Here is a 20801-nt window from a genome sequence, read left to right on the forward strand (position 1 = left end):
GATTCTAAGATTGCTTTGTATCGTAGGAAAAGTTCGTATGGTAGCAACATTAGAAATTAAAGATAGTTCGTTGCAGAGATGTGAATATCGGAGCGATGAATGGGGAGATCAAGTGAAAGCACGCATTTTAAATGTAAGTGACCTTGGAGCCCCAGAAGCACGATACCATAAAAACTGTCATGACACTTTTTCAAAGACAAACCCAAGTGAAGGATTTGTAGGCAGACCGATGACGGATAAAGAATATTTTTTAATGTTGTACAGTTACATTGAACAAAGCGATGAATGCCAATATTCAATTCAAGAGTTGCAAGATATAATGGCATGCATTTCAGGGAAGAAAGATACAAATTCCGACAAACACTTGAAAAATCTTCTTCTAGAACACTTTAAAGAACTCATTATGGTATCTAATGTTTCAGGTAGAATGAATATTGTGTGTTTGTCTGATACTGTTCATAAAATTATTGAGACCTGGTACAAAGAAAGAGATAGGAACCTAGAAACGGAAAAACTTAGGGTTGTATTGGCTGCAGCTGACATAATTAAAGTAGATATTCAAAAGAAGACATATGATCATGAAACATATCCAGGTACCAAAGACATTACATGTGGAGGAGAACATTTAATACCAAATATATTAGCAGCTTTCACACAAAGAGTTACGAAAAAGAAAAACGTTTCAAAGTTTGAAATGGTAGACAGAAAATGTGCAGTTATAAACCATGCTATTATATCAGCTGTAAGACCCAGATCATTTTTGTTACCACTTCACATTGGCTTAGCTCTGACACTACATCGTTTATATGGATCTAAGCATCTTATGAACATGTTATCTTCTATGGGTATTTGTGCATCATATTACGAAGCTTCCGTGTACATTACTGCTCTCATAAATTCAGGATTACTAAATGTCAATGAAGATGCTTTCATACAGCATGTTTTTGATAATGCTGATGTCAATGTTCGAACACTGGATGGCATGAACACGTTTCATGCAATGGGCGGGGTCCAAACTATTACACAGATTCTAGTGTTGAAACTCAAGTAAAGGTTGCAAGGAAATCTTCTGGAACATTTAATCCAGAATGCATTACGATACGATCTTACCCAAAGAAAAAAGCCCACAACGGACTTAGTAGCATTACTGTGAAAGACTACAACGAATTAAAAGCTGAGCTGAAAAATTCAGACTTCACAGTAGCAACCATGTTTCCTCTAATCTCTATTTGGCTTTCTGGAATGAATGTCCAACCAAAATTGTATATATAATTTATTTAGAAGAATTAGAAAGAATTACAAGTAACGTTTAAGGCCAGCGGAGCGAGCTTGAATAGGGTGCGGCAGATTGCTTTTACATCCGGGTTGCGAGAGGTGAGTTCTTGCTTTACTTACGGCCCTCTACTTCATGTTATCGCCATCCAAAATATGAAAAATTAATACCGTTGGAAAGCTAAAGAATCATTCTACACTTTTTATTTTAAGTGTTTCGTGAAATTGTCCCAAATTAAAATTTTAAACTTAAATATTCTTAACAGACTTAACATAAAATTGTAAAAATTGACATTCCTCAGCTAATATATAGTTAACTGCTAATCTTAGAACAAAACTATGTAAAACTTTTTTGTAGATAATAATATAAGGAATAAAACGATATATAGAAAATTTGACTGCGATAAATAACAACGGAGATATGAAGGGTAATCCAAATGCTTGCAAATCGGATGTTTAAGGTTTGGAAGGGGGGGAAGCACAGAGGGGAGGGGTGGGAACTTTTGGGAAAATAAACCTCTAGTTAGGTCCTAACAGTTGCGAAAAATCAGCTTGTCTCTAATTTTTCCGACATTTATACATTTTTTCCTTTCATTTCCTGGGCTAGTGTGAGGGACTATTGTAGTCAGCACCAAAGACTGCTTGTGGCCACAGAGTGATGTGAGCTGACGTACCTTGCTCGCACTCCGTGGAGTGGGACCGCAGAGCCAGGGCGGGGAGGCTGTAGCGCGATCGCACGCTGTGCGCGCTGGCCGACTGCGCTATGCTATCAGAACTTCCACTCGAGCAGACTTCAACGACGCTCTTGCGGTGACCCCGCTCGTCCCTTGCCATGTCGTTCAGCCGCCGGTAGAAGTCCAGGGCTTCCCTCACCGGCTGCACTATCAGCACCTGCGCGGCAATCACACTGTCGTCAACATAACTACATTCACAGTTTATCTCAGTGTGCTCTCATTATACCTGAGTCATCAATTCTTCACGGTTTTTTCTCATATAGAATTTGTGATATATTAAAGAGATATCAGTTTGGTTGTGAGTTCCTGTTACCAAAGAAGTACTTATAATATTTTTTTCATCTGAAATTAAAAAAAATCATTACTTAATCGATTACTGTGCTTTAAAACAGACGACAAACACTATCCTTTTAATGTCTAGCGAATCCCTTCTTTTCTTGCAAGCGTGAGAGAACATCCCGCAACCCATATGAAACAGCCACTGCTTTTACAACTTAAATAATAATGAATGTTTGATACTTGTATTATTATTCAAGGCAAATTATGAAAGATGAAATAAGATATTTCTAATTATAAGCACGAACACTCTCTGAGTCATTTCATGATGCGACATCTGTTGGTGAAAGCAGCACTAATTGGAATTTTTTTTCAACTTTTGATAATGGATTAATAAAATTCCCATTGAAGTATTTTATTTAAATATAAACTTTCAGTATGCATCTGACAAAAGTCTCAGAAGCTATTATGGATTCTGAATCGTTGCCTGTAGTGCTATCGAAAGGCCAACATTGTAGTTATTGCAGCAAGGACTTTACCTTGAGAAAAATTCTAAGCATCATAAGAGGACCAAATGTGTTTTGGGTCCTTACACAAAAATTATTTTGTTGCAGTGAGTACCTGTTCCTTTGGTCGATGATATATCTTGAACAAACATTGCAGGAGCTGTAAAAACCACGTGACTTATGATGGCGAGGACGAATTTACAACACCAAGGAAGTGGAATAAAGACTAAATATGAGACGACTACTATGATCTCGAATGATAAGAAAATACTTATGTTATCCAATAACTCGCTAATTTTCTAAAATTGGAAAATAAAACTTTACAAAAATTCTGGCTTGTGTTAGAAGTCATCCTTGATTAACAATGGAGAAGTTCATAAGCTGGCAGAAGCTGTTATCTTTTTCTTTTTTTATATTTATTTTATATATTATTATTATTTTTTTACTTTTTTATATCTAATTAGTAGTGTGTAATAGCCGGAGCTGGCACAGGCGGCAGGCGGTAGTGTCAGGTATCAGTCCACCATATTGGATTGTGACGTCACGGCGGCCATCTTCGATGACCGTAACCTTGACCTTTAAATTTGTCCTTGACCTCCGGCAGACATATTGGATCCGCTATATTGGATCCGACATCTCTAATCGATCGCCCCACTCATTATGATGAAATTTTCGTCACTGTCACCATATTGATTTTTTTCTGTTCCACTGGAAGCCACCATCTTGGATACCGTCGACTATGTTTCTGCTGTTTGTTCCTAGAGAGCGCCAGCTTTGCTCTTGATTTTTTTCTGTTCCACTGGAGGCCACCATCTTGGATACCATCGTCTTTGTTTCTGTTGTTTGTTCCTAGATAGCACAAGCGTCGCTCTTGATTTTTTTCTGATCTGCTGGAGGCCTCCATCTTGGATACCGTCGACTTTGTTTCTGTTGTTTGTTCCTAGAGAGCGCCAGCATCGCTCTGTCACATCACGTAAGATTGATGTTCCATTACCTTCCATAGCTATTATTGTACTTATCGACATATTAAATTTAATTTTTTATGCAAAATACATTAGAAGCGCTGTGATTGGAACCATCGCAGCTCTGATCTTTAGGTTGAAAAACATACGCCTTTAACCGCATGGCCATCGAGTCATTTACCAGACTGAGAATTAAATAAGGTATTATTACGATCGCGCTTGGCTGCAGTGCTTGGCATCGCCGCACTCGTTCGGCCTGTCTGCGCCTCCTTCCACCTGCATCCTCTCCCTGGTATCTCGTGTCATACTGTCTCGCAACATCCTGACCGTCGCAGCGCGCACCTGCCTCAGATCGAGTTACTTAAAAGAGGCCGCACTGTGGAATAAAAGGACTCAGACATGTTTATCGGCGTGTTTTGTGGGAACCCGATGCTAGTTGCGTTTATCGGCGTTCTTTGAGCAGCCGCCGCGTCCTTCGAGGACTCACGACGCGTTTCTGGGCATTTCGACGGCGAAGGTCGCGCGATATCTCGGAGACATGCCCGATTGTTCTGGACGGGAACCCAAGGGCTATATAAGGAGGTTGGGCCGACCTTCGAGAGGAGTTCAGTGGGGAGTTCTCCCGCGGCGGAGTTTCCGGGCGATAGTGCCGCGGGTGCGGCAGAGTGGCGAAGTCCTTGGACGAAGGGTCCAGGGCAGGGAGTGAGTTCAGTGGAGTCGGGAGCTTTCCCGCGGCGGAGTTTCCGGGCGATAGAGTCGCAGGCGCGGCGGAGTCCCGAGTGAAGTTCCGAGTGAGGCGTCGAGTGGAATCTCGGCGAAGGGTGTGACGGCGGCGTCGGAGTGTGGCGACGGAGTCCCGCGGCGGGGACCCACGAGGGGTGCTGCGGCGTGAGTTGCGCCAGAGGTGCGGCCCAGCGAGGTGTGCGGAACGAGTGACCAGGGAATTGACATTTATTTAAGTGTAATTAATTATTTTGAATATTATTTGTAAGTGACAAATAGTGGTAAAAAATAAAACTGTGTTGTGTAATAAAATCTTTAATTGGGCTATCCTTTACGAACCCGCGGTAAATTGTAACATTTTGGTGTCAGAAGTGGGATAGCCCTAATTAATAGATTTAGGATTCAGTTACATTATTAGAATAAAAGTTAAGGATATAGTTTAGTTTACGAGAATATAGTTAGTGTTTAGAACTTTAGTGAATTTGAAATTTTCTAGAGTAAGTTTGAGTATACTGTAGTCAGTGTTAGTTTTGAATGTAATAGAGTTATCGTTAGTTTAATTAGAAGGTTCGGCTAGACCATTTAAAATTAAGAACAGTATTAGAAAAAAATATTTAGGTTGATTAATTAGTAAATGCTTTAGAAAGAGATGGCTGCTGAAGAGTTAAATGTAGAAGATATCAGGAATATAAGGGTTATCCTGGAAGAAATGGTGAATGACATGAGGGCATGGATAACCAGTATGAAAAACTCTGCGAAAGAAGTGAAGAGTGAAATTAATGAGAGTAAGGACCATCATGAAGAAACGAAGAGTGGGTCAAATAATAGCCTAGAGGAAATGAAGAAGGATCAGGATGAAATGAAGAGTGGCCAGGAAGAAATTAAGAATGAAATGAAGACCGAAGTGAAGATAAGCCTAGAAGAGAAGAACAGCCAAGAGAATAATAGCCATGATAAAAACAGTGAAGAGAATACCAGCCAAGAGAAGACCAGCGAAGAGAAGACCAGCGAAGAGAAGACCAGCGAAGAGAAGACCAGCGAAGAGAAGACCAGTGAAGAGAAGACCAGTGAAGAGAAGACCAGTGAAGAGGAGACCAGCCTAGAGGGGAACAGCGAAGAGGAAATTAGCCAGGACATGAAGATGAAAGAAGAACTGAAGAAAAGAACAGAAGTAGTGAAGATGAGTTACAAAGTAAGGAACATTGAAAAAGAAGAAATGAAGATAAACGAAAGAGAGAGGGGAAAATGCCAAAAAAAGCTGAAGAAAAGCCGAGAAGATAGTCAAGAAGAGATAGAGAAGTGCAAAGAAGAAACGAAGAAAGACGAAAGAGAGAGGGGAAAATGCCAAGAAAAGCTGAAGAAAAGCCGAAAAGAGAGTCAAGAAGAGATAGAGAAGTGCAAAGAAGAAACGAAGAAAGACCAAGAAGAGACTCAGAAAGACCAAGAAGAGGTGAAGAAAGATCAAGAACAGGGGAAGAAAGACCGAGAAGAGAAAATGAGAACACAAGGAGTCATGAAGAGGGTACAAGGAGAAACTAAGTGCAGTCCAGGTGAGACACAGAAGAACCAAGAGGGCACGAGTAACCAAGAAGAGACGAAGAAGAGCCGGGAAGAAATGCTGTGCGAACAAGTAGCTGCGAGAGAAGAAATGGAGAGAAAAAGGGAAGAAACAATGAAACTGTTGGAAGGCAATAAGCAATGCACTCAAGAGTATCAGGTCCGTCCAAGGCATCGGTCAGCCCGTCTCGGGCTGCTGGCTGAACGACATGGGGCATCTGCGACGCAGAAGTGTCGCCGGGTGACAAGAGAAGCTACATCTAATGAGAGAGAGGGTTATCTGGTGAGACTGTACAGCCCGCGATGGAGGAAAGGCAGGAGGCCTAAACTTCGAGTAGCATGGGGACCTCCAGGAGGAGATGCATTACCTGTTCGGGACGAAAAGGTTTAAGGAGGGGGCAATGTTACGATCGCGCTTGGCTGCAGTGCTTGGCATCGCCACACTCGTTCGGCCTGTCTGCGCCCCCTTCCACCTGCATCCTCTCCCTGGTATCTCGTGTCATACTGTCTCGCCACATCCTGACCGTCGCAACGCGCACCTGCCTCAGATCGAGTTACTTAAAAGAGGCCACACTGTGGAATAAAAGGACTCAGACATGTTTATCGGCGCGTTTTGTGGGAACCCGATGCTAGTTGCGTTTATCGGCGTTCTTTGAGCAGCCGCCGCGTCCTTCGAGGACTCACGACGCGTTTCTGGGCATTTCGACGGCGAAGGTCGCGCGATATCTCGGAGACATGCCCGATTGTTCTGGACGGGAACCCAAGGGCTATATAAGGAGGTTGGGCCGACCTTCGAGAGGAGTTCAGTGGGGAGTTCTCCCGCGGCGGAGTTTCCGGGCGATAGTGCCGCGGGTGCGGCAGAGTGGCGAAGTCCTTGGACGAAGGTTCCAGGGCAGAGAGTCTGAGTGGGGAGTTCTTCCGCGGCGGAGCTTCCGGGCGATAGTGCCGCGGGTGCGGCAGAGTGGCGAAGTCCTTGGACGAAGGTTCCAGGGCAGGGAGTGAGTGAGTTCAGTGGAGTCGGGAGCCTTCCCGTGGCGGAGTTTCCAGGCGATAGAGTCGCAGGCGCGGCGGAGTCCCGAGTGAAGTTCCGAGTGAGGCGTCGAGTGGGATCTCGGCGAAGGGTGTGACGGCGGCGTCGGAGTGTGGCGACGGAGTCCCACGGCGGAGACCCACGAGGGGTGCTGCGGCGTGAGTTGCGCCAGAGGTGCGGCCCAGCGAGGTGTGCGGAACGAGTGACCAGGGAATTGACATTTATTTAAGTGTAATTAATTATTTTGAAGATTACTTGTAAGTGACAAATAGTGGTAATAAATAAAACTGTGTAGTGTAATAAAATCTTTAATTGGGCTATCCTTTACGAACCCGCGGTAAATCGTAACAGTATATATAAAAATATCATGCATATTCGGACTTGTATTTTTATTTAATTTTAAGTAATAATAGCATTACCTGTTTAAGACAGAACCACAATCTTGTATGAAGACGTAACTGTTGCAATTATCGTTACGGTCGCTATCTTGAAAATCCGTAATTTTTATGTTAGAAAATCGGGAAAATTTTAAAATCATTAAAAAAATATATCATTTAATTGATTAATAACAATTTAATAAAATATAATTAATAAACCACTGTTGCAATTATCGTTATGGTCGCCACCTTGAAATTTGGACGCCATTTTGAAAATCTTTATTTATTATCCGATTTTAATGAAAAAAAGTTCAAAATTCACCAAAAAAATTACTTATTCGAATACTGATTGATTAGATCGATTTACGTCCTTGGTTCGAAACCGCTAAGAGCAAAAAAACATCAGATCCTTCCTCCACAGAAACCACCTACAGACTGACCTACCACTAATACCAAGGTATATATCGTCAGCTGGTATGACGTCATGTCCACCATCTTGTCTTCGTCCGCTGGATACTGTATTCTTGTTTTCGTCTGCTAGAGTGTGCTGGCAGCATGTTAGTATAATTATCTGTTCACCATATCTTTAACCTCGTCTGTTGGCATTGAAATTGGTCATTGAAATTGAACTTTGTCTTTGACCTTGAACATTGACCTTGACCGTGAACTTTGACCTTGACATTGAAATTTGACCTTGACCTTGACCGTGAACTTTGACCTTGACCTTGAAATTTGACCTTGACCTTGATATTTGACTTTGACCTTGATGTCCATCATGGATCCGACATTTTATGTTCAGTACATGCTACCAGGAGCTACCACCTGCTAGTGGTCATTGCCACCATCTTGTTTTCGTCTGCTGGAAGACACCATTTTGTGTGTACTCGTCTTACCATCATGATAGTTGTAATTCAAATCTGCTACAGTGCAGTAATCATTTATTATTACTGAGGTGTTCGCCATATTGAAATTTGGACGCCATCTTGAAATCATGTAATTATTTAGCTATAAATGCGGGAAAAATTCCAAAAGTCTCCGAAAAAATCTATTATGAATTTACAAATTGAATCGATGGATTCCTGTCCACGGTTCGATTCTTGATCAGTATCATTTGTAACTAATTATTAAATAAATTTTAGATTCTGTTTTCCATTACCTTTCGCGGAGTTTATTAATCATTCACTCTACGAAAAACAACTCAAGGCAATATACCTGACCAACGAATTAAATACAGTGCTGATTAGCCTAACATGAAAGTCTAATTTTTCAATAATCTGAATAAGCTATATGCCGTTCATGTACAAAGCCACACATACAGACCAATTGTCTTCAGACCATGAGACCAAGTCATGCAAATATCAGACGTATAGGCTAGTCATTTCAGGACCGCATGACCTTTTTCGTCGTTCGATAATTTAATTCAATTAGTCCATCGTCAAATTTTTATACATGCTAAAGGACCAAGTGACCTTGAAAAATATTTTAGTGACACCAAGAGGTTTTGAACTAGTAAATATTCAGACACTAAATTGTGTACTACGCGCAATCAACAAGCACCGTTAACGAAAAGGCAGCACATTAGAAAGCACTGTCAACAAAAAGGAAGCACTTTTTGGAAGCACCTTCAACGAAAAGGCAACTCATTTGGAAGCACCGACATCGAAAAGGCAGCAACATCAACGAAAAGGCAGCACATTTGTCATTGGCTCCAATATTCATTGGCTTCAATTATCATTGGCTCCGATGTTCATTGGCACCAATATTCATTGGCTCCAATATTCATTGGCTCCAATATTCATGGGTTCCAATATTCATTGGCTCCAATAGTCATTGGCTCCATTAGTCTAGTGACTCCATCAGTCATTGGCTATTACAGTCATTGACTCCAAATGTCTTTTGTCTCATCAGCTCCAAATATATTTGGCTTGAATTCTACGAGTCTAACAGACTATGAGGACACAAGGCTACGATTCTAAAAGGATCTAGCTGGTTACAAGTTATACATGGCTACGAGACAGCATGGCTAAAAGACCGCATGACTACGAAACTACATGTCTTTGAAGCTACAAGAATACAAGTCTATTTGGCTCCAACTACTCCAGCATTATGTTATTAGATTACATGACTACTTGTTTACGTATATACAAGTCTACGAGGCTACTTGGTTACGTAGCTAAAATTCTACGAGGTCCCAAGACATCATGACAACGCGACTACGAGCCATGAGGTTACGAGTCTACGTGATTACGAGTCTTCAAGTTTACGAGACTGCGAGACTACAGAGTGACGAAGCTTCTAGAACACGAGTTTACGTGACTGCGTGGATACAGGACTACAAATATGCATTAGTACTTGACTACGAAGCTACTCGACTACAAGGATCCAATTGCCGCATCTGTCTTCGTCGGAATTTTCTCTTTTGCTCCAACTGCATCATAAGTATTATGTTATAAGATTACAAGGCTACTTGCTTTCGTAGCTTCAAGTCTACGAGGCTCCAATGCATCATGACTACGTGACTACGAGCCATGAGGTTATGAGACTATGCGATTGCGATTCTTCAAGGTTACGTGATCGCGAGGCTATAGGACTATGTAGCATCCAGAACGCATGGTTACGAGACTGTATGACTAATTGGCTGCATGTCTTCGAAACTTCATGACTTTAACTGACTACAAAGGCAACATTCAGTGGTGAGAGTTAATTTATCTCATGCAAAGGTACTTTTGCAAGTAGTTCCGCTTTTAATTAACAGATGAAGCCACGTGTTGCTTGCAGGTAAATAATATTTATTTCTTTGCTGCATGACTAATTGGCCGTGTGGCTACGAAACTTCATGTCTCTAACTGACTACAATATCACCATTACGTGAATACGTATTTTCAAGTTAACGAGACGGCGAGGATACAGAGCTACGAAGCCTATAGAACACAAGTTTACGTGACTGCGAGGATACAGGACTACAAGTCTGCATGAGTACTTGACTACGAAGCTACTCGTCTACAAGGCTCCAATTGCCGCATCTGTCTTCGTCGGAATTTTCTCTTTTGCTCCAACTACTCCAGCAGCATTATGTTATAAGATTACATGACTACTTGTTTATGTAGCTACAAGTCTACGAGACTACTTGGAAACGTAGCTAAAATTCTATGAGGTCCCAAGACATTATGTCTACGCGACTACGAGCCATGAGGTTACGAGACTACGTGACTACGAATCTTCAAGTTTACGAGACTGCGAGGCTACAGAGCTACGAAGCTTCTAGAACACAAGTTTACGTGACTGCGTGGATACAGGACTACAAGTTTGAATGAGTACTTGACTACGTAGCTACTCGTCTACAAGGCTCCAATTGCTGCATCTGTCTTCGGCGGAATTTCCTCTTTTGCTCCAACTGCACAATCAGCATTATGTTATAAGATTACAAGACTACTTGCTTACGTAGCTTCAAGTCTACTCGGCTCCAATGCATCATGACAACGAAACTACGAGCCATGAGGTTACGAGACTATGCGATTGCATGTCTTCATGGTTACGTGATCGCGAGGCTATAGGACTACGAACCTTCAGAACGCATGGTTACGAGACTGCATGACTAATTGGCCGCGTGGCTACGAAACTTCATCTCTCTAACTGACTACAATATCACTATTCAGTGGTGAGTGTTGATTTATCTTATGCAAAGGTACTTGTTGCAAGTAGTTCCGCTTTTCAACAACAGATGACGCCACGTGTTGCTTGCAGGTAAATAATATAGATTTATTTTATGCGGGATGCGGTATGCTCACTATCGATCGCATAAGAAGGATAGCTTCGATAGTCTCCAAGGAGAAGGAAGTTCGTCCTTCCTTTTATTGCTTCTCATATTTATCACGGTTAGCCATCTTGGATTTTGACGTCACGGCGGTCATATTGGATGATTGTGACCTTGACCTTTGACCGAAACCACAGGAATGATCGAAAGCACATGAAAAAACCCATCAAAATATTAGGAAGACTAATTACGAGCACATGGAGAAATCCATCAACAAATTGACATGGATAATCGGGAGCACACGGAGAAAACCGCCACACATTTTCTTTGATATCATAAAATATAAAAAAAATAAAAAAAATAAAAATTAAAAAAATTACAAAAAATACATACAATTTTGGCATGAGAACTTCTCATTAATGAGCAAAGATAGAGTTCTAGTTTAAGCCAGAATTTTATGTATTTTTTGTAACTCTTTTAATTTTAATTTTTAAATTTTTTTTAAATTTTATGTTACCAAAGTAAAAGTGTGGCGGTTTTCTCCGTGTGCTCCCGATTATCCATGTCAATTTTTTGATGGATTTCTCCATGTGCTCGTAATTAGTCTTCCTAATATTTTGATGGGTTTTTTCGTGTGCTTGCGATCATTTCTGTGGTTTCGGTCAAAGGTCAAGGTCACAAATGACCAATGACTGATGGAGCCAAAGACTATTGGAGTCAATGAATAATTGAGCCCATGAATATTGGAGCCAATGAATATTGGAGCCAATGACAAATGTGCTGCCTTTTCGTTGATGGTGCTGCCTATTCGTGGTCGGTGCTTCCAACTGTGCTGCCTTTTCGTTGGCAGTGCTTCCAAATGTGTTGCCTTTTCGTTGACGGTGTTTCCTTTTTGTTGATTGTGCGTAGTACAAATGTAGTGTCTTAATATTTACTAGTTCAAAATATCTTAATGTTACTAAAATATTTTTTAAGGTCACTTTGACCTTTAGTATGTATAAAATTTCACGATGGACTAATTGAATATAATTATCTAATGACGTAGAAGGTTATGCGATCCTGAAATGATTAGTTTATACGTCTGATATTGTTTATGAGCCGGTCTCATGGTCCGGAGACACTTGGTCTATATGTATAGATGGCTTTGTACATGAACGGCTTATAGGTTATTCAGATTATTGAAAAATTAGACATTCATGTTAGGCTAATCGGCACTGTATTTAATTCTTTGGTCAGGTATATTGTCTTGAGATGTTTTTCGTAGAGTGAATTATTAATAAACTCCGCGAAAGGTAATGGAAAACAGAATCTAAAATTTTTTAATAATTAGTTACAATTGTCACTGGTAAAGAATCGAACCGTGAACAGGAATCAATCGATTTAATTTGTAAATTCATAATTGATTTTTTCGGAGACTTTTGGAATTTTTCCCGCATGTCTAGCTAAATAATTACATGATTTCAAGATGGAGTCCAAATTTCAATATGGCGGGCACCTCAGTAATAATAAATGATTACTGTACTGTAGCAGGTTAGAATTACAACTATCATGATGGTAAGACAAGTACACACTAGATGGTGTACTCCAGCAGACGAAGACAAGATGGTGGCAAAGACCACTAGCAGGCGGTAGCTCCTGGTTGCATGTACTGAACATTAAATGTCGATCCATGATGGACTATAAGGTCAAAGTCAAAGATCAAGGTCATGGTCTAATTTCAAGGTCAAGGTCAAATTTCAGGGTCAAATTTCAAGGCCAATGTCAAATTTTGAAGGTCAAGGACAAAATTCAATGTCAAGGTCAAAATTCAAGGTCAAGGCCTCAGTTCAAGGTCAAGGCCAAAGTTCAGGGTCAAGGTCAAATTTCAAGGTCAAAGTCAAAGTTCAAGATCAAGGCCAAAGTTAAAGGTCAATGTCACAGTTCTAGATCAAGGTTAAAGTTCAAGGTCAATTACATAGTTCAATGCCAACAGACGAGGTTAAAGGTATGGTGAACAGAAAATTATACTAACATGCCGCCAGCACACTCTACAGACGAAAACAAGATGATGGTCTCCAGTTGACGAAGACAATATGGCGGACATTACGTCGTACCAGCTGACGATATATCCCTTGGTATTGGTAGTAGGTAAGTCTGTAGGTAGCTTCTGTGGAGGAAGGATTTGATGTTTTTTTTTTAGCTCTTAGCGGTTTCGAACCAAGGACGGAAATTGATTTAATCAATCAGTATTCTAATAACTAAATTTTTTGTTGAATTTTGAACATTTTTTATTACAATCGGATAATAAATAAAGATTTTCAAGATGGTGACCAAATTTCATGTTGGCGACCATAACGATAATTACAACAGTAGTTTTTAAGTTATATTTTATTAAATTTTTAATAATCAATTCGATTAAATAATTTTTTTAATGATTTATAAAAATTTTTCCCGATTTTCTACCATACAAATTACGGATTTTCAAGATGGCGACTGTAACGATAGTTGCAACAGTTACGTCTTCATACAAGATTGTGGTTTTTTTCTCGAACAGGTAGTGCTATTATTACTTAAAATTAAATAAAAATACAAGTCCGAATATGCATGTTATTTTTAAATATAACCTTTTTTAATACTCCGTTTGGTAAATGTCTCGATGGCCGTGCATTTAAAGGCGTATGTTTTCTAACCTAAAGATTAGAGCTGTGATGGTTCCAATCACAGCGCTTCCAATGTATTTTGCATAAAAAATTAAATTTAATATGTCGATAAGGACAATAATAGCTATGGAAGGTAATGGAACATCGACCTTACGTGATGTGACAGCGATGCTGGCGCTCTCTAGGAACAAACAACAGAAACAAAGACGACAGTATCCAAGATGGCGGCCTCCAGCAGAACAGAAAAAAATCAAGAGCGACGCTGGTGCTATCTAGGAACAAACAACAGAAAAAAAGACGACGGTATCCAAGATGGCGGCCTCCAGTGGAACAGAAAAAAATCAAGAGCAAAACTGGCGCTCTCTAGGAACAAACAGCAGAAACAAAGTCGACGGTATCCAAGATGGTGGCCTCTAGTGGAACAGAAAAAAATCAATATGGTGACAGTGACGAAAATTTCATCATTATGAGTGGGGCGCGGGATTAGAGATGTCGGATCCAATATGGCGGATCCAATATGTCTGCCGGGGTCAAGGACAAGTTCAAAGGTAAAGGTCAAAGTCACAGTAATCCAAGATGGCCGCCGTGATCTCCTTGTCCCGTTTAGCTGTGTCCTGTTACGTGGTGTCCTGTTACGCTGTATGCTGTTACGCTCATTCAAGATGGCCGCCGTGACGTTACAATCCAAGATGGTGGACCGATACCTGACACCACCGCCTGCTGCCTGTGCAATTTCCGGCTATTGCACACTACTCTAATTTCTATTTTGTGGTTCACTGATCTTGATTTAGAAAGACTGTGTGTTGGTTTTCTACATGTGCTCCTGAATATTCGTGTCTATCATTTGTTGGTTTTCTCCGTGTGCTCTTGATTTTTCTTGACAATACTTCGCTGATATTCTCTGGTTGTGTCTGGTTTTTCCTGAAGATAGTTCTGTTGGTTTTCTCCGTGTGCTCCTGTTTTTTCTTGGTAACACTTCTGGTGTTCTCTCCGTGAACTTCAGGTTATTTCTAATAAAACACACGCTGCATGTATTTTTCGTAATGAGATAAGCAATTTAATTCAGCGTTTTGCTTACTTAGTTAATTGCTGTTTCCAAATTTGCACTTTATATATATATATATAATCCAAACAAAATTTCAATTTTAGTCGATTACTGTGACTTTAAACAACTGAGAAACACTATCATGCAAGACGAGATTCCTTCTTCTTGATATCTAGCGAAGCCCTCCTTCTCTTGCGATCATGAGATAGCATGACGAATCCCACATAAAAATATTTTATTAACCTGAACAGAAAAAATGGTGATGTCTGTTGGCAAGAATCGGGACTACTTGCAACAAGTTATTTTGCATGATATTAATAAACTCTCGCTGCTGTCAGTTGGAGCCTTGTAGACTCGTAGCCTCATCTCGTAGCCTTGTAACTTCGTAGCCATTGAGCTGGGGATCTTTAAGGTTTCACAATGATATTAGAAATGAACAGAAACAATGTGTGATTCCGACTGAATATAATTACGTCAAATTTATTAAAGGAAAATTTATAACAAGGACTATTAAAAAAAATATTAACATACAATATCAATTACGTACTTAAACAGATCTGAGGTATATTCAGAAAGAAAATTATGGGTCGACCCGAAATTAAATTATAAAAAGGTTTCATTTAAAAAAATACATAAAACAATAAAAAAATACAAATATATTTAAACCATCCCAGTATATATACTTAAGGTCCAGAAATGATGTTTATCTGATGAACTTCGTCTGACGGCATAATTTAAGAAAGTTCAGAAAAGGTTAATAGATACAGAAGCACCGGAAGTCGGGGCTTCGTTACCCGGAGATCCATCGGGAACAAGATGCCAGGGCGCTTGTGTCCTGTTGAGGGAGGGAGATGAAAATGCCAATCCGGCGTCCGGCTCTCGGACCCTGTCTGCAAACAGTCCGAATCAAAACTGATCAGAACTAGAACAAAGACACTATAAACTTGGCAGAGAATGCCCGCAAACGTTAAGGGGAGGTTGGGGAAAGTCGCGGATCGTCACTCACCAGACAGGGAAGTTTTCCGATGCGTCGCCAGCCAGGAACTGTATCCCGCGAATACGTGGCTGAGCGCGGACGTTTCCACCATTTCAAAACAAATAATTTAAAAGAAAACTAACTATTACACTTTGTACTATGCAGACGGACTAAACTACTTAAATCAGATTACAGGGATAGCATCCTTTATTTAATGGACTACATCGTCGGTTGCGGCCGGATGGAAGTCTTTCAGTGTCTCGTCGACTCGCCGATAATCGCAAATGGTCCGTCTGCAGTCGCGACGCGAAGTGTCTCGCAAAGAACCGCGTCTCGTAATTAAAGGTAAATGTTCAACCAAAAGTGGTGGGGGGTGGGGAGGACCGGGACGTCCGGACCGAAAGGTTCCGAAGTTCCCCGAGTGGGCATCATAAAAAACTCTGACTTTGATGTCTCGAAGTTGGTAGCACTGGCCCACTTTAGCGCTACCTGTTGAGGGGTGTCTGAAATAAAAAAGAATCGACTCACCCAAGACGTCTGCTATAACAAGGGGATAAAGGCGCAGTCTGGTGCAGCACTCTGGCGGCCACCAGGGGACAAAAGGGTGGAGTTAGCAAGCTCGCCCACAGGTGTCGCGGGCGTCAGCTCCACGAGCTGGCGTCAAGAGAAGGCGTTACAGTTTCGGCCGCTAGAAGTCGTGAGCGGTCCTGTAGGACAAGGGAGAATGTCCTTGGAGCAGGCCACCGCCTTGGCGGGGATCACATCAGGTCAATGCTCCAGAGCTTAATTCTTATAATCCAGGTGGGGTGTAGGTGAAGTAAGGGGGGGGGGGGGGTGGCAGAAAACGCAACCGGGCTGGGAACGGGCCTCCTAGTCGTGACTTTCGGGGAGTGAACCTAAGACGTGTGCGTAACGGTAAAGGCTACGGTCAGCTCGTCTCTGAGAAATGGTAACAACTCGTCCAGAGCTGTTGTATGCAGTTTTAGTCATGAAGTGAAGTAATGTTACAAACCCGGGACGTGCCTGCAATCGAGGGAAATGTTAAACGGGCTGCCAACGAAGTCTTAGATTTGCAATAGATCAGATATGTCTCTGGGAAAGGTGCTTCAGTCTACTGGCACAAAGTTTAACTAAGGGGAGTACACCAGCCTAACAAATAGTAATTCACCAAAAGTAACCAAATTATAAATAAAAATAAAATTTCCAAAAATTATTTCAAATTATATAAACAATAAAAAAAACGTTCGAAATACCAAATTTCCGGCACACCATGTAACCTCGTAGTCAGTTAGAGCCTTGTAGACTCATAGCCATGTAGCCTGGTAGCCTTGTAGTCATGTAGCTTCGTAGCCAAGTCGCCTTGTAGCCAAATGTCGCTGGTGCAGTTATGTGTAAGACAGTTGGAGCCAAAGACATGAAAAGTTAAAAACAAATAGAGACAAAGAAAGCTGAAGTCAAAGACAGTTGGAGGCATTGTAGCCTAACATAAATTGGCGATCGCATCAGACTGAGTTAAATGTTCGTGAAAATGTACGTGCTTTTTCCTTAAATTTACATAGTCAAGCCTGTATTATCGTATCCTACTTGAGATCGTATCCCTTGGGCGAGAATGTATCCCTGTAACGAAAACGTTTCCCCGCTGATTTGAATGTTCTTGAACGTGTATGTTCTTTTCGTTAAATGTGCTTTCTTTTTGACGTGACAACATCTAATAAATCGATGAACGCCGGCTGCACGCACGGAAAAATGTCCCGTTACACACAATATTCCGTTACGCATTGTACCGTTACACTTATTGCTCCGTTACGCTGTTTCCCATTACGCTTATTGTTCCGTTATGCTATGTTCCGTTACGCTGTCGGCGAGTGCAGTAATAACAGGTTATGTTACAATTGACTAAAAAATTATGGTGAATCATATAATCGATGATATATATTTGATTAAAGTTTATTTATATAAAAACTTGTTCATAAATATATTTAAACTTTATAGCTAAACACCAGTTTTTAAAATTAATTACAAGTCAAAGACAGCTGCTGGTTAGCTACGCACATATACGGTAACCTGTGATGTGGGAGCGCAGCACTGGCGGTTTTCTCACTTTCCTGTGTCCTAGGAACCCACTCAGCAGCTACTATATTGCTGCGAACCTGGAAACTGTGCCGTCTATCACATGAGACCGCACACAATCCTTCCAGCCAGCATCGAGGAGATAGTCTCCTCGTCTGCACGTGCTACACCAAACACGTTACAATTGGCGATGCATCTACTCAGATGTCCAGACGACGTGCGTTTCTTCGTAGTTCAGGCAGTGAACGTGTTCCAACTAGCACCGTGGCAAAGCCAATTCGTAGCCATAGCCACAGACGTCGTCATCCATGTCTCACCGAAGCATCGTTGTCGAAGAAGAAGACCAACCGGAAACCTGTGTTCCTGAGCCTGTGTCCGGCGAACCAGTTGGAACCATAACCGACTAACCAGTTGGAACTGGAGTCGGCGAACCATTACTCGGAGTCGACGAGACAGTTCGTGCAACGTTAAAGACTTTGCTTACGAAAATACTTAATGTCTTAACCTATTATATATTTGTGTAATTGTTCTAAATAAATGTTTAGAACTTTAACTTGTGTTGTTTTATTTATATAATTTTAAGGTTTCTGAATTAAATAAATTTTTAAATTTAAATTTTTAAATAAAGTCAATATTTTGATTTATGGAGTAAACCAGTAAGCCGCGGGTATATAAGTGAGGTCCAGACTCACGACCCTCAGTTCATCTCTGAACATGGTTTAACGCGAATCGCCTTATTTGACTAGTCTGGTGTACAAGTCCGCTTTTCTTGAGAACTCGATGGCTTCTTTAACGTCGATAGGGATGGATGATCTACCATTGACACCGACGACAGCAGAGAGCTCAATGGTAGCGGTGCAGGCAGCTGAGCATATCCCGACGTCGTCGGTACCATCAACTACAGACATTTCGATGCAATCTGTGATACCAACATATACTTGTGCTGTTCCATCGGTTGAAGTTTCACCAGCAACATTGCAGACTTCAGTGGTCGGTGAACTTCATCGCACCACTGCAAATACTGTGGTACGTCATTCACTACCACTTCAAGTACACGCAGACATGAAATTAGCGGATGTCCAAATAATGTACGGCAAAGAGCACTGTTTCAATGCAACAAGTGTAATAAACAATTTGGATGGCATGATAGCTTACATCGATATTATGGTATCTGTACTAGGTCTGATATGTGCATGCAAGAACCTGTTTGCAAATATAGTGGCAGAACCTTTAAGCGAGCACAGAGTGCTAGACGTCATGAAAATTGGGACTGTTCACTAAAAACGTTACGTTCGTCACTGTGCGAACAGTGTGGTGTCATATACCGATGCCCTGATTATTTGGTTGTCCATTCCAAAAATTGTGAAGGTAGAAACTAAAATTTTATTGGTTCCTCAATGCCACATGACTACACTAGGAAGAATTTATTTATCTAGAAATGCTCAATACTTTAGTAATTTGCTTGTTTTAGTACTTGTAGTGTAGAATTTATGTATTAAATTTTATGAACTTGTGATGTTTTATTTCTCGAAACAGTATCTGTTGTGGTATTTTAAATGAAATTACTTTGTTTGCGTTGACCACGGATCAAACCAAGGACAGGAAGCCATCGATTCAATCAGTAAATTAATCAGTGATTTTTTGATGATTTTTGGAATTTTTTCCAAATTTATGGGTTAATTATTACAAATTTTCAAGATTGTGCCGTTAATTAGTAAATTCGACACGATATATTTTAAATTTTTATTATGATTTTAAATTTTTGTGTGGAAATTATATTTGCTCTACTAAAGTGTAATTTTAATTTGTTAGTCTGGTGTACTCCTCTGAGTTAAACTTTGTCTCAGTGCTCTGAAGCCCCTTTCCCATCGGCGTATCGGATATTTTGCTGGCCTAATCTCTGACTGGCAGACAGCTTACCGTTTCCCCCGCCTTCAGTCACGCCTCAAGCCTGTAATATCATTTCTCTTCGTGACCCTAACTGCATAGACAAGCCTGTAGGTTTCAGGCGACCAGTTCTCAGAGACGAGCTGAGATTGGCCTTTTTCTTCACGTATTAGTGTTATGTTCGCCCCTCTGCAGCCACGACGAGGCGTAGATTCTCAGCGCCGTTGCACTTTTACCCTCCCCCCCCCCCTTTCACCGTTCCAAGTAAGACCAATGACCGGTCGTAACCCCCTGGGCACCAGTGACCGTTCCCAAGGTCTCTTCAAAAAAACGTGCGCGCTAAAACTGAGCACAAGTGCTGCCTAGCGACCAAGTCGCGAACTTCTCCGCTAGCCTACCCTCTAAGGCACCAGAGAGCAGCACCTGCTCTCCCTTGAGCTATATGGACGCCAGCGGCGAGTCGATTGTTTTCAACTCAGGCCCCCCCCGACAGAGGTCTCTACTGTCGCCTAGTGATGCCAACTTCAAAACTCCTGCCAGAGTTTTTTTTTCGCCCGCATTCGGGCAAGTTCGGAATCTTTCGGCGGCCCAGACCCCCCCCCCCCCCCACCTGTAAGAGCCGGCGGGCACTTTTAATTACGAGACGCGTTTCTCCGCGGGACACTTCGCGCCGCGACTGCAGACGGACCGTTTGATTATCGGCGAGTCGACAAGACTTTGCAAAACTTCCATCTGGCCGCAAACCGACTATGTAGTCGCCTAATTGAGGGATGCTATCCCTATAATCTTTTTCAAGTAGTTTAGTCCGTCTGCGTAGTATGAAATGTAATAGTTATATTTTTTTTTTAGCTTTTAATTTTTTTTTTGAAATGAAGAAATCATCCGCGTCCTGCCGCGCAATTCGCGAGCTCCAGACCCTGGCTGACTCCACGACTACAGCGTGCTGGGCAACTCCCCTGTTTTGGTGAGTGATAATTCGCGACCCCCCCCCCT

General features: G+C 41.4%; 1 protein-coding gene across 1 annotated transcript in view; it reads right to left on the reverse strand.

The window, feature by feature from the left end:
• The window catches only part of LOC134531584 (uncharacterized), a 916155-nt gene that overhangs the window by 102521 nt on the left and 792833 nt on the right, over positions 1–20801 (reverse strand). The window contains exon 13 of the mRNA XM_063367300.1: positions 1947–2163. Coding sequence (XP_063223370.1) covers positions 1947–2163 — 217 coding nt within the window. The remainder of the gene's footprint in view (positions 1–1946; positions 2164–20801) is intronic.

Source organism: Bacillus rossius, chromosome 5 (assembly GCF_032445375.1).
Source record: "Bacillus rossius redtenbacheri isolate Brsri chromosome 5, Brsri_v3, whole genome shotgun sequence".
NCBI classification, from domain to species: domain Eukaryota; kingdom Metazoa; phylum Arthropoda; class Insecta; order Phasmatodea; family Bacillidae; genus Bacillus; species Bacillus rossius.